General features: G+C 41.9%; 1 protein-coding gene across 8 annotated transcripts in view; it reads left to right on the top strand.

The window, feature by feature from the left end:
• Positions 1 to 15,285, top strand: part of MAST2 (microtubule associated serine/threonine kinase 2) — a 210,181-nt gene that overhangs the window by 155,546 nt on the left and 39,350 nt on the right. For all 8 annotated transcript variants that reach the window (XM_048498669.1, XM_048498672.1, XM_048498671.1 and 5 more), the window contains 3 exons: positions 7,776 to 7,877; positions 13,314 to 13,446; positions 14,720 to 14,787. In XM_048498669.1, coding sequence (XP_048354626.1) covers positions 7,776 to 7,877; positions 13,314 to 13,446; positions 14,720 to 14,787 — 303 coding nt within the window. The remainder of the gene's footprint in view (positions 1 to 7,775; positions 7,878 to 13,313; positions 13,447 to 14,719; positions 14,788 to 15,285) is intronic.

Genomic DNA, 15,285 nt, shown 5'->3' with positions numbered 1-15,285 from the left:
CCTAATCAAGCTGTTTGAACTTGGAATATTATGTAAATGCACACAGATTGGTAGTATAGTGTATGCCAGACAGGATTATTTCCCCTATCTTCTGTTCCAGGATGTACAGTTTGGATGGGGGACCTGGTGGTATTTAATTGTTTTTTCTAAAATGGCTTAATCTCATCACCTCCCTAAAAGCAGTCACAAAGATTATGTAGTGCGAGTGACAGTAATAGGGGTCAGCTGCTAATGTACTGAAAGGACAGGATGAAGAAAATTCATATAGTTAGACATTGGTGAAGGAAAGCAAAAATGCTTCTCTTTTCTGTGCTGTTTCTTCTTTGCTCTAAAAAACCACCACCCTTTCCTCACAATTTTTATTGAATTCCCCTTTGTAGCCTGTCTCGTATTATGACTGGAAATATCCCAGATTCCTTATAACAAAAAGTTTGTATCAATCAGAATTCATTCTAGAAACATTAGCAGTTTCATTTTAAACTAAAGGAGTGTGAAAGGGATCAGTAATGTAGGCCCATAGAATATTATTATTATTATTATTATTATTATTATTATTATTATTATTATTATTTTATTATCGGGTTTATAAACCGCCCTCCCCCGAAGGGCTCAGGGCGGTGAACAACATAGGTAGAGCACAGTATCAGATTAAATACAATAAATATGGATTAAAACGGCTCTAATAAAAATAAACCCTACCCCATTTAAAATGCAGCATTAATTAACTCAGGATGGCGCCTGCTATCAATTCCTACAGAAAACCCCAAAAGAGAAGGGGTGGCAGGATCTCCATGATGTTATAAAGGAGGGAGAGGAAAAGGAAAAGGAGGGCCCCTTATCAACGGCTGGTCTCCCCAAAGGCCCGGTGGAACAGCTCAGTCTTGCAGGCCCTGCGGAACTCAGCAAGATCCCGCAGGGCCCGGACAGCTGATGGAAGAGTGTTCCACCAGGCAGGGGCCAGAGCTGTAAAGGCGCTGGCCCGGGTGGAGGCCAGCCGTATCATTGAGGGGCTAGGGATCACCAGTAAATTGGCCTCTGCCGAGCGCAGAGACCTATTCGGGACATATGGGGTAAGATGGTCCCGCAGGTACGGAGGTCCCAGGCCGCTCAAGGCCTTAAAGGTTAACACCAACACCTTGAAAATTATTCGGAATTCGATTGGTAACCAGTGCAAGCGGCGGAGCACAGGTGTAATATGTTCTCTCGTGGCACCCCCTGTGAGCATACGAGCCGCTGCATTCTGGACCATTTTCAGTCTCCGAATCAGACGCAAGGGAAGGCCCGCGTAGAGCGAGTTGCAATAGTCTAGCCTGGAGGTGACCGTTGCATGGACCACAGTGGCCAGGTAAGCTTGGGAAAGGAAGGGGGCCAGCCGTCGGGCCTGACGTAGAAGAAGAAGAAGAGTTTCGATTTATATCCCCCCTTTCTCTCCTGTAGGAGACTCAAAGGGGCTTACAATCTCCTTGCCCTTCCCCCCTCACAACAAACACCCTGTGAGGTAGGTGGGGCTGGTGCCAATATAGCCCCCTTACCATTTACGTAGATGGTAAAACGCGACCCGGGTTATATGGGCCACCTGGGTCTCCATAGAAAGAGCCGAATCCAGGTGGACCCCCAGGTCGCGGACAGAGGGGGCTGGTGCCAATATAGCCCCCTCCCATACCGGCGGCTGAAAATCCCTAACCTCCCCCTCCCGCCCCAGCCAGAGGATCTCCGTCTTTGCTGGATTCAGTTTCAGCCTGCTCTGTTTCAACCAACCAGCCACGGCCACCAAACAATGCTGGAGAGCCGCAGGGGCGGCGGCCGCTCCCCCCTCCATCGACAGAATGAGCTGAGTGTCATCAGCATATTGGTGACACGTCAGCCCAAAGCTCCGCACCAACTGAGCAAGGGGTTGCATATAGATGTTAAATAATAGCGGGGACAGCAGCGCTCCCTGAGGCACCCCACAATGAAGTGAGCACCTCCGGGACGCTTGGTCCTCACACCACACTTGCTGCGTCCGGTCCCGGAGAAACGAGGCAATCCATTTAAGGACAGTGCCTTGCACCCCTGAAGCGGCCAGGCGGTGGGTCAAAAGGTCATGATCGACCACATCAAACGCTGCGGTTAGATCTAGCAAAACCAGCAGCGCCGATCCGCCTCGGTCTAGTTGTAAGCGGAGCTGATTTGTGACGGCGACGAGAACAGTCTCCGTCCCATGCCCAGCACGGAAACCGGACTGGAAGGGATCAAAAGCCGATGTGTCCTCCAGGAAACCCCGAAGCTGCTCCAACACCACCCTCTCAATTACCTTCCCCAGAAATGAAAGATTCGAAACGGGGCGGTAATTGGCCAGATCACCACCAGGATCTAACGATGGTCTTTTAAAGAGTGGGCGGACCACTGGCTCCTTCGACCCACCAGGAAAAACTCCTTGCTCAAGGGAGCTATTGATGATACTCAACAGGTGGGGTCGTAACTCTGCCTGGCACGCTTTAATAAGCCAGGAGGGGCACGGATCCAGAGGACAGGTAGTAGGTCTAACAGCAGCCAGGGCCCTGTCAACAGCGGCTTCCGAGAGCAGGGAGAACTGGGCCAAACAAGGGCCGGAAGACGGCAAGGGAGCCTCCAGTTCACTTATTGTCTCTAAGGTGGCAGGTAGATCTTGGCGGAGCGACATGACTTTGTCTGCGAAAAAGCTCATAAATGCCTCACAGCTAATAGCCAATTGACAATTTGTAGACCCCTCGGACAATGAGGTCAAGGACCGAATAATGCGAAACAATTGTGCTGGGCGGGAGCTAGCAGACGCGAGGGAGGAGGAGAAGAAAACACTCTTCGCCTCCTTCGTCGCCATCTCATAGACCTTCATAAACGTCCTATAAGATGTTCGTGCAGCCTCGTCACGAGCTTTCCTCCACGCTCGCTCTAGTCGTCTAAGTTCCCGCTTCATATGGCGTAGCTCCTCAGTGTACCAAGGGGCCAGCCGCGAGTGGGGGCGTAGAGGACACCGGGGAGCAATCACCTCGATGGCATCGGAAAGACGGGAGTTCCAGTCCTCCACTAGCTCATCGAGGGTGCCGGTGGGTTCAGAGTCCCGCAGAGCATTCAGGAAACCAATAGGATCCATAAGTCTCCGCGGGCGGACAAAAATTCGCCCGTCGCCTAGACAAGGGTGTTGTGGCACGTCCATCCGAACCTTCAGGGCATAATGGTCAGACCATGGCACTCTATCAATAGAGGATATGACCATATTAACCCCCGACCCGAAGACCAAGTCCAATGTGTGTCCGGCCTCATGAGTGGGGCCAGAATTTACCAAGGAGAGGCCCAGTGCCGCCATGGATGACACCAGGTCCGCAGCCACTGTACATGAGGCGGTGTTGACATGGACATTGAAGTCCCCCAAGACAATAAGCCTGGGGAACCGCAACGCCCAGTCCGCCACCACCTCCAGCAGCCGTGGCAGGCTATCTCCCGGTGCGCTAGGCGACCGGTACACCAGGAGAACAGCCAACCTCTCCTGGGCCAACCACTCCAGGCCGACACACTCTAGACCAGGGGTAGGGAACCTGCGGCTCGAGAGCCGCATGCGGCTCTTCTGCCCTTGCACTGTGGCTCCACGAGCCAAGCCGCTGGCCCCATCCTTGCCAGCCCTGCAGGCAGCAGGGTGGGCGCACCAACTGCCAACGCACCAACTGCCAACGCTGGGCCGCGCCACGGGCTTCCCCTCTCACCCGCCCCGTTGGAGCGGGGCGGGCGCTTTCCCAGTGGCCGGTGAGGCCGAGCCGCCGGCTTCATCCTTGCCCGCGGGCGCATCCATGCGCTTCTCAGAATGAGCGGAGTAAAAGGTAAAAAAAAACCCCTATATATATAGTGTTATCTTTATTTTAAATGTCAAAAATTATTTGCGGCTCCCAAGTGTTTTCTTTTCCCGAGGAAAATGGGTCCAAATGACTCTTTGAGTGTTAAAGGTTCCCTACCCCTGCTCTAGACCATCGATCTCTGGGACAGGGGCTGCCCTAAAAGGGATGGCATCACGGATGAACATTGCCACGCCGCCCCCCCGGCCCCGTGTTCGTGACTGGTGCAGGCACGCGAAACCTGGGGGTGAGACCTCGCCTAGAGCGATGGTCTGTCCTTCGCGCACCCAGGTCTCGGTGATACAAGCCAGGTCCATCTGCAGGTCCCCGAGAAAATCCCGGAGAACTGTGGTCTTATTATTTATGGACCTGGCATTGATCAGCACCAATGACGAAGCGGAGTCTCTCTGAACCCTACCACCTACGTTCCTCGGGATAGGTCGGAGGTCAGAAGGTGAGCGAGCATATCTACCTCTCCCCCACCTTCTCTCATATGGCCACCGCCTACCATCCTATCTACCCCGTCCCATTAATACCGGGATCCCCAGACCCTTAAGTGGGGCCCCCATTACCTACTATCCCCTTCCTGCCTATTCCTCGGCGAAAACTCTCCACCGAAGTGGACTTGAATTCACCACTGTCTCTAATAATAATAATATTTGTATTAACTAAACAATTTCAGCTAACACCTATCAATCAATCTAGTGGCAGCAGCGATTTAACATAACATCTACCCACATTAATTACTAACTAACTAATTATCCGGTCATGAAAGTTCCTCACAATATCATAGCCGGTTACAATATATTCCAGTTAGAATTTACGTAACGTCTGCAAAAAAAAATGAAAATCATCCAGCTGCAATTAAGCAGTCTTAATTTCAGTGGGGGAGTAAGACAAACAGAAAGTCCCTCCTATTGATTTCAATTATAGCTGGGATGTAGAAGCACTTTAGCTGTTAAGTGGCTGGCCTTGTATCCTGTGTTTCTAAAAACTTCTAAATAGTGTGATGCATATAGTCCTTTTGTGAAGTAGTTTCAAATATTATTACTAATTATTTTTAATTTAATTTAATTTATACCCTGCTCTTTCCTGGCAAGAATCAGGCTCAGGGCAGTTTGCAACGCTTCAATATAACAACAAAATCATATACAGGATAAATTTATTAAAAAAACAAAATCTGCATTTCTATTCATCATTAAAATACTAGAAAAAGCCTGACTAAAATAGGTTTCTCCCTGAATATGGATAAAAATTTACTATTATGTAAAGTTACCATGGTGGTACTAGTGGGAATAAAATAGTAAAATGTAGACTAAAGAGAGGGAGGTATAGGGAGTTTGAGGGAAGTTCCAACAAGAACAAGGGGATGGAGGGAAAAAGGGGACCAGCGGTTGTATAAGCTGTTGCTACCCTCTACTATAGGCTTGGCAGAACATCTCTACTAGTCCTGTGAAACTGAACCAAATCCTGCAGGACTCGGGTCTCATTATACAGAGAGTTCCACCAAGTGGGGGGCAGCACTGAAAAGGCCAGGGATGTCAAGGACAGACATCAAGGACAGTCAGCACTGGCCAGGGATCACCTAGAAGATTATTTCCAGCTGAGTGTGAGGCTCTTTGGGGGTGTACTGGGAGAACCTGACCCATAGGTATGAAGGGGAGGGGCAGCCTATCAAATATAAGAAATAAAAATAAATAAAGGTCCCAGACTCCTTAATAAGAATGTATTGATTGTATTGCATCTATATTTATTAGTTTATTTTTTTTAAATGAAATATAAATAAATTTAAAATGACTTCATTTTCTTTTATGGAAACATTTGAGTGCAGTCTTTTATCTCAAGCAAAAAGTACTACCCATATGTACATTAATGGAAACAACATAAAAATTTAAAGATTTGGATAAGTGATAATCATCACATTAAATTAACTAGATTACATAAAATGCATATGCTTGTTAACACTGTTTCAAAAAGAAGAAAAAATTCAATTTTGTTTCTCCATGTGGACAAAGTACTAGATTGGCATACTGGATGTTAGTAAATGTATACACAGTACATGGTATTGCCATCTTGAAAACTGAAATTCTACTATGAATTTCTGTTCTTAATATGATTTAAGTGCAAATTTAACAGTTCTTGTCTTCTGAGTTTGGTTGGCTTGCTCTGTATCTATGTATTATCTCGATTATCAAATTGTGTCTTGAATATTATTGCTGTTGGTCCTGCTAGACCCCAGGGGAGGACAGTGATTTTAATTTCATGCCCCAGTAGTTACTGTTAGAGACGGATGAGTCTTTCAGATAAAGGAATCACTTTGTAAATTGCCCATTGCCACATGTGTCACTGAAAATAGCTTGGTTTCAATAAACAAATGGTATTACCGTCAGTTCTTAGCCTTTGCACTATTCTCACTCCCTCAATCAAGAAGTGGGAGGAAAAACTGAAATGACACCAACAACCTTCAGACAGGCTTGTTGTCATTGACTTTAGATGGCATGCATCATTCAAAGGAAAGGCAAATGAGTGCTATTTGGTAGATGATCCATGCATCCATGATTCAGTAGTGGCGGAATGTTTTCTAAACAAAACGTTTGAAGAGATGTCCAGAAGACTACTCTTCAAGAGACAGAAACAAGCAGCAGCAATCTTACTAAGGACTGTGCAGCTGCAGCAGAGGCGTAGCTCCAGGGGACAGGGGGGTGCACGATGCACCAGGCGCGTGCCCCTGTGTGGGTGTGGTGAGGGCGTTCCGGGGTGTGGTGAGGGCGTTCCGGGATGTGGGCGGGGAACGCACCAGTGAACTGGGAGCTTTTCCCCTTTGCTATGCCTCTGAGCTGCAGTGCTCTGTGGATATCATGGCTGAGAGGTTGCTACACGTTGTGCTTGATAGTTGTGATTCTATAATCTGGCTTTATAGTCTTGAGCTTATCATTTTGGGACGATTTTAAACTTTTATTTGCCTTGATTTTTTTAATACTGAAACAGTATTTTCTGCTGATGAACCTTTCATGTTGTCCAGATAAAGATCTAATCCTATGCATTTTTGGATGTAAAGTAACATTGTGTGATTATCTTATTTATCTTGACTGTTAGACAAAGCTAGTCCATTGTAGAAGTAGTTTTGAATATTTAAATGTTTAAATATTTAACTCTAACACCTCAAAATAATGTTTAACAAGCTCATGCATTTGGATGAATGATTAAGACCATATTTTTTACTTTTAGGTTTATAAGGTTCAGTCTAAATCTTTCCAAGAATCTTGCACTGTTGCCCTTAGTGGAAGCTAAAATGTCTTATAATTTTGGCATTGGATGGCAGAATATCTGCATCTTTATTTTAAATTATCTATAAAGTATTTAATTTAAAAGTATCTATAAAGTAAAAGATTTATAAAAGATCTATAAAGTATTTTGAGTAAAACTGTTATTTGCTATATGCAATGTTAGATTGTGTCTCAGATTAGTTTATGACATTAATTTTATGACATTGTGACCAATAGTTTTGCTATTAACAATGTTTTCACGACTTTAATACTTCATTATAGTATTCTTATTCTGGCAGCATAGAATGAGCTACCCTGTTTCCCCGAATATAAGACATCCCCGGAAAATAAGACGTAGTAGAGGTTTTGCTGAAGTGTGAAATATAAGGCATCCCCCAAAAGTAAGACGTAGCAAAATTTTTGTTTGGAAGCATGCCTGACGAACAGAATACAGAAATATAAGACATCCCCTGAAAATAAGACATAGCGCATCTTGGGGAGCAAAAATTAATATAAGACACTGTCTTATAGTCGGGGAAACACGGTAACAGCTTTCTGTTTCTGTTATGTCTTGGATGAATTATAGTAAAAAAGCTGTGTGTTTTTTTGTTATTTGAATGGACCATTTCTTACTTTAAACAGTCGTATGATGTGCTTTCCACAGGCCCATGAACGATCTGAGAGCTCAGAGGTGGCGTTTGTTACCCAGCTGGTGAAAAAATTGATGATCATCATTGCACGGCCTGCAAGACTGCTAGAATGCCTTGTAAGGAAATTAATCTTTCAAGAGGTGGACAATAAAATATTGTAGAATCAAGGAATGTAAAGTCAGTGGATTTGTAATCAAAAGAGAACTACCTATGCTATTTGAGTGGGGTTTTTTTAAAAAGAAGATTCGTTTTGCAAGTCAGAGGGAACAAAAGAAAATCTGCTTCTTGAAGCCTGGGAAGTTCTGAGAGAAGTGGTTTGATTGTATTAAGGAATACTTCTCCACAACCTAGCACATTGTGAACCTTGACTCTTTGGTTGTCACTGCAAACAGATAATATTAGCTACAGAACCATGCACCAAATTGTTCTGTGTAGGTCCAGCGCCCTGTACCCCCCAACAAGACCCTGCCACTACTTTGTGGCAAGCTACCTTTGAATTTGTAGGAATTGCAATATAGCCTAAGCCTGCTGTTCCTCCTGTTCAGACATTTGAAATCAGAAGGCACTGGATGTGCCTCCAAGCTTTTGAGTATAGTAATCAAAGATCCAGTGTGACCCAGCATGGTATATTTTATAGACTAGGACAAGGAAGACCTTGAGTCTAATCCTTACTGTGCTATGTAGCTCAGTAGGTAACCTGAAGACTATCTCAGCCCAGGCTTTCTCACAAGGTTGTTGTAGGGATAAAGTGGGAGAAGTACACTTCCTTGAACTTATTGTAGGAAAGAGGGATACAAATGGATTAGAAGCAAGGACGTAGGTAAGGGGGGGTTCTCGGGTTCAAACCCCCCCCATTACATGCACGAAGCTCCGCCCCATTGGTGATTTTTTGTATTTTAAAGTGTTTTTTGGTTTTTTGCCTGCAGGGGGCACAGGTTTTAGACTAGCAGCACCAACATTTCAGGGATTTGTTGGGAGACTCTCCTGATGATACCACCCAGGTTTGGTGAGGTTTGGTTTAGGGGGTCCAAAGTTATGGACTCCCAAAGGGGGTGCCCCCATCCCCCATTGTTTCCAATGGGAGCTAATAGAAGATGGGGGCTACACCTTTGAGAGTCCATAACTTTGGATCCCCTGAACCAAAATTCACCAAACCTGGGTGGTATCATCAGGAGAGTATCCTAAAGATACACTGAAAGTTTGGTGCTGCTAGCTTAACAATTGCATCCCTGACAGCAGGTACCCCCCATATTTCCTCAGATTCTTCTTTTAAATCCACCCCCTTCAGCATGGATTTAAAGGAAGAATCTGAGGTCTTCAGTTTAAACATTGAAAGCGATGTTGTTTCAGGGTGGGGGATAATCCACCCCAAAACAAATCACTTTCAATGTTGTTTTAACTGGGAACCCCATATTCTTCCTTTAAGGTGGATTTAAAAGGAGAATCTGGGCTCCCTAGTCTAAACACCATTGAAAGTGATGCTCTTCGGGGGTGGATTCCAGCATCACAGCGACCGCTCATGGGGGGGCAGGGTGCAAAACTCAGATTTTGCTCCGTGCTCCATTTTCCCTAGCCTAACCTGCCTGGCCTCAGAGAGCTGCTCTTATAAGCACTGAGGCTGGAAGCGGGGGTTGGGGTGGCCTCACCCCCAACACCCCCTAAAAATCTATACCTGCGTCACTGATTAGAAGGGACGTGTCTAGTTTTTCCCATTGAATTGAATTGATCTTTACAGTTGACAAAATTTTTATGGTTTAAGTCGTAGTAAGTCATGGCTCAAGTCATGTTTAACATCCTTAGCTGAAAAAGTTTCCACAGTTAGCAAAACACTTATCTTTTATTCATTTATCTTTCTTCCCAATAAATTAGTCATAAGATTTTTTTCCTGACAAATGGATATTTCTGCATTCAAAGAGCTATTGAGTCATAATTAATGCTTGAGAAGCATCTAATGGACCAAGAAATGAACTTTCAAAGCACCTTTGGTACATGGAATTGAAGGCATAGTTTATTATGGGATCCTGATCACATTGTAAAATAGGGTTTACTAAAGCATTCTGTTTTTATGTGATAATGAAATGAATTCTCTTGCTACCAGGGTTTTTAAAACCATATGTGAAGAACATAAGGAAGGCAGTGATTATTGCATCAGCATTCGAAAATGTATTTTCAGAGCAGTGTATGTGGGATTAAAATGTAATGCATTCTTTTAGAAACCTTTACTTACATGAAACTGCTCTGAAGAACACAATGAAACTGGGAGTACATTACTGTGATGCTCCTGTCTAATAATGACTTAAAAATAAATATGCATATATACCAATGGTGGCGAACCTATGGCATTCCAGATGTTCATGGACTACAATTCCCATCAGCCCCTGCCAGCATGGCCAATTGGCCATGAACATCTGGAGTGCCATTGGGTTCCTAATCTGTGCTAGTCTTTAGCTAATCAAGCCCTTTGATACATGCCAGTTTCCTTCCCTATATTTCTGAAGAGTAAATGAGAGCAGGTGGCAGCTGGAAGGATCAGAGTAATGAACTCCAAAGCTTATTGTGACAATCCAGAAAATGATATGGCAAAATTCCAAGGTCTAAAAATAGAGGACTGGTTTAATTTAGTTCTTTCATTAGTAACTTCTTATTCATTCAGTGATTATAGCTCAATTTACTGTAATGTGTAACTGTAGTGACATTCGTCTTAAAAATATAAAATCTAGCAATAGTTGTCTCAACCATACAATCAGTTTTCCATACTAATTTGAAAGCATCTTGTTTCATTCAGTTTTGTGTAGATGTACTCTTACATTTCCAGAGTTGATCACTGCTCAGTGTTGCCTCCAAAAGATATATGTTCAGCAATATGCCTCTTTTGTAAAATGACATAATGTAGTTCATTGAAGGAATTTTCAATGAATGGTTGAAAAAATTATTACGTATGCTTTTAAGAAATGAGAAAGTATTAGTTTCTTTCTGCAATCATGCCTTCCATGACAAAAAGCCACAAACTGAAAGAATAAGGAATGCATCCAAAAAGGGCAAATCCACCTGATTATATAGCTGCATTTAGACAGTTTATTCTGAAGAGTTCAGAAGTGCAGCAGTGGCGTAGTGGTTAAGAGCAGGTGCATTCTAATCTGGAGGAACCGGGTTTGATTCCCTGCTCTACCACTTGAGCTGTGGAGGCTTATCTGGGGAATTCAGATTAGCCTGTGCACTCCAACACACGCTAGTTGGGTGACCTTAGGTTAGTCACAGCTTTTCTGAGCTCTCTGAGCTCCACCCACCTCACAGGGTGTTTGTTGTGAGGGGGGAAGGGAAAGGAGATTGTAAGCCCTTTTGAGTATCCTACAGAACAGAAAAGGGGGATATAAATCTGAACTACTCTTCTCCTCCTCCTCCTCCCTTTAGTTGTCCATTTGATCACAGAAAGTATTTCTCAGTGGCATTGTATGCATTCTTGTCATCTGTACCTTCATAATTTATAAGCAGTTTGCTGCTTCCTTTTTTTTCTTCCCAAATCCTCCAAGCTATGCATACCTCATATGTGCAAATGTCTTATCTATATTTCATGTAGCTATTATAAAAAGAAATACACAATAGAGTTGTGGAAGGTTGAAGATGCTCATTATCTCTTCAGATAATTAGAAAATGGAAATATGCCCAAGGAATCTTCATGGGAAATAGAACTATGTGTCGGGCTAGAACTCCTATCTAGCCCTGCTCAGTTGTGTTTAGGAAGACTGAAAAAGAATACCAAAAATCAGGCTTTAGACAGAAGAATATTTTTACTGTGTGGAATACAGGATGGTCTCTCTAAAAGAGTCACACCCAACCAGACAGACCTTCATACCCTTATCCTGTTACATACATACCCTCTATATGATCATATTTCTCCCAGATATGCCTTCATTCCTGAAAATCAAATTGGCTTATTTGATCCTTCTTACACAAAAGCTGGAAAGTTACTTTTCTCTTCCATAAACTGTATGTCCCCTCCCATAGGCAAAAGGGCAATATACTGAATTCTGTATTTCTGGCTTCAGTCAAAATAAACAGTTCCCAACATTCCTGAGGGAGGGTTATGCCCCAGGAAGAAAATCTCCAGGGTAAAAAGATTTCACATACATTTCAAAGTTCATCAAAATATAGAAAAACACATTTTCAATTATCTGATCAGATTCCTCTCTCTTCTAACCTTTGATCTCTTCATTTCTGTGTTTATTCACATAAGCCATCTTATCTAGCTGGGTAAGCCTAAAGGTCTTTAAGATACACTCTCTATCACGTCTTTGGCCCTGTATTCCTTAGTGATAAGATCTTTTGCCTGCATCTAACTACTGACCAGTTGGTCCTAAAGAAAGAAAAAGAACCATCTTAATTTTAAATAGTGGTTTTTTAATCAAATATAATTGTTAGGCCGATTCTCCTGTCCCACATGTGTATTTTAAAAACTCGAGATTTCATTAGGAGGCTAAAATGAGAAAGAGCCACAACTTCCGAGACACTTTAGAAATGCTTTACATGAAGTTAGCATGTTGGTCAGAAGGAAGATCTTTTACAATCCTGAAGTACACTTTAAACTATTACAATCCGAAACTACACCCATGCAGCTAAAATCTACGTTGTTGTTATCAAGAGGACATGCCATATTTTCTCTGCACAAAATATGGTACTTAGCCAATTCAATGTCTCCACAACAGAAATACTGTGGGGCAAATCTGTGTGACTTCCAAGTGGGAAATAAATACACATTGACTACTAAAAATATATTTTTTTAATTTAGATCCTTTTAAAACTAGTACAGGCTTTTTCCATCCCCCTTTAGTAATCATCTGTTATCTCATTATTATGATTTACTGTTGTCAGTTTTATTTATCCACAGTTCTTTTTAAATCACTTGGTTTTTCAGAGCTGAGAATGAAAGGGATATGTGTTCATTTTGTAAAAATATATTAATACCGTACATTCCCCATCTTACAATTGTATAATATTTTCCCTGTCCTTTCTTACTGATGACTATTTCATAATGTGTGATATTGCTAATTTTTGATGTTTAATATCACTTTTCAGTGCTTTGGTGGTTAGATTGGAAGCTAGGCCCCAGCTGAAATCCCAGTTTCGACACGTACTTGTTAAGAAGACCTGGACAAGTTGCTGTTGCATCTATCTGGTTTCCGGTCTTTAAAGTGGTAGTAAATGGGACTTGTCTCAGGGCAATATGATGTTGAATAGCAAGAAAATTTGTTTTACTTTCTGAGTTGGTTTTATTTGCAGAGGTGAAAAAATAATGTAGGAAGGAATTCCTTCTACAGTAAGAAGCCTTGATAAAGTTACTCCTGGAATCGGTTTACAGTGTTTTTGCATGGGGTGGTGTGTGTGTGGAACCTTACTGTGGTACTTAACGAGTTCTCTGCTTTTGGGCTAGTTTTGAAATGCAGACTGAAATGTTTAAGCTGAACTATGCTCTTGCTTTCTTTGTTCATTTCATAAATAATTACTAACGGCTTTGGGAGATGAAATTGTCCTCTTTTTGAATCATTTGACTGTAGGAGTTTGATCCCGAAGAGTTCTACCACTTGCTAGAAGCAGCTGAAGGCCATGCTAAGGAAGGGGAAGGAATTAAATGTGACATCCCTCGTTATATTATATGCCAACTGGGCCTCACTCGGGATCCCCTGGAGGGTGAGAACTTCCACTTTGTATTCATAGGTTATATTAGGTAACAAGTCATTTTTAGTGCTATCATATGTTGTGAGCTTAGCAAGTGAAACTTTTAATATGAGTGTAGAAAATACTTTTTAAAGAAATATACATACGTTATGAGTATATGTTGAAAGAGCTGCATTTGATACAGTGGGCCCATAATATGTGTATACAGTGTTATTTTTCTTTTTTTTAAAAGAGAACATTCACCTCACACATGATAGTATGTATGCATGCAGTGTACATTCTAACTTCATAATTTATGAATTGGCTCTGAATGGCAGATCTTCAGCTGACAGATTTAAAAATATAGCATCCTTTGCTCCCAGCATTTCATGTGCACAGTGACTTTTTTGAGTTCCTATTTGCTTAACCTTCTAGATACAATACTGACATTTTAACTTAATGTAATGGCTCTTTAATTCCATGTTGAATTAAACCTGAAAAAATGCATACATGGTAGCTGTTATTCATCCAGATGATATGGGGAACATTCCTAACACTAAAAAAAAAGTTACGACAAGTGTAACAGAGGTTTGTGCTTGTACATACAAACATACCACAATGTTAGAAGTGTTAACTGTAAAAATACAAATTCACCTGCATCAGCTGCTACCTTAATTAATAGTTTTAACGCTGAAGACATGATTGCATTGTGATATAAAATTAATGTGATAAGTCTCAGAATTTTATTTTATAAAACCAGTCCCAGCAGTACAGTAATTAAGTTAGTAAATAGGTTTCGTTTATAGAACAATTGATACCATGTTCCCAACCAAATGAATTATTTTAACATAACAGCCACATGTTTTTGCTGGATGGTATCCTTATGATGAACTGCACAGAGACTGTGCATACTCAAAAGTACTCCTTAACTTAAGATTAATTTATATTATGAGCATTACAGGAACATGCGGTGAACAGACCACTGGAAACATTACTATTTTCATGAAGGAATCCTGCTATGAAATGAGCTGCCCCTTTCCCTCTATCTCTTACCTTTGGTTATCATCATTCTACCAAATACTACATTCCCAGTTATTTTGTGCGTAGGAAGTTGTGCAATTTATGGAAGGCCTTTCAGTGACTGAGTGTGTTTTTGGCTCTACCAGAAAGAAATGGGTATAAATCAAATCAAATCAAATAATAAAATAAAATAAAATAAAAATAAATTACTATTGGAGTATCCCACATTGTATACTTTTCCCCCATGAAACTGTAACTACAAAACATGTTATTTTTCTGCCCTCAGAAATGGCCCACTTGAATAGCTATGATAGTCCAGACACTCCAGAGACAGATGATCCTGCTGAGGTGAAGGTACTGAATTATAGCATTAGTGGTAAAATAGCATTATCTATAATAGTTATTTCACATAGTTTATTGGATTGTATTAATTATAAATTCAGCTAAAATCACTAAAACTGAATGGCATTTCTGTGTATGTATGAATATGTACACTGTTTTCAGAGGGGAAAAATCTGACTCTAGAGTTTCTTTTCCTGTGTAAATAATCAATATGCTTGTACAAGAAAATATTTAGACAATGAACAAATTGATAAATTTAATTCATGTTTGGATATTTTGCTAGAGAAGGCAATTGCTATGTGAAGTGGGGAAAGCACATCTCTATATTAATAGCCAAGTTGGCATAACCTGAAGATACTTAAATCTGGTGACTGGAGCTCTGAACAGGCAAAACAGATCTTTCTATGAACCTGAAAAGGTTTGCAGAAAAATATGAAATCTAAAACAAAAAAACCTAACAAAACAAAACATGGGGGGGAGGGTTTAAAACAAGAAAATGATAAAAGAAGC

This window comes from Sphaerodactylus townsendi, linkage group LG05, assembly GCF_021028975.2.
Source record: "Sphaerodactylus townsendi isolate TG3544 linkage group LG05, MPM_Stown_v2.3, whole genome shotgun sequence".
Classification (NCBI taxonomy): Eukaryota; Metazoa; Chordata; class Lepidosauria; order Squamata; family Sphaerodactylidae; genus Sphaerodactylus; species Sphaerodactylus townsendi.
Note: the sequence above shows the minus strand (reverse complement) of the source record. Positions and strands in the feature narration are given on the sequence as shown.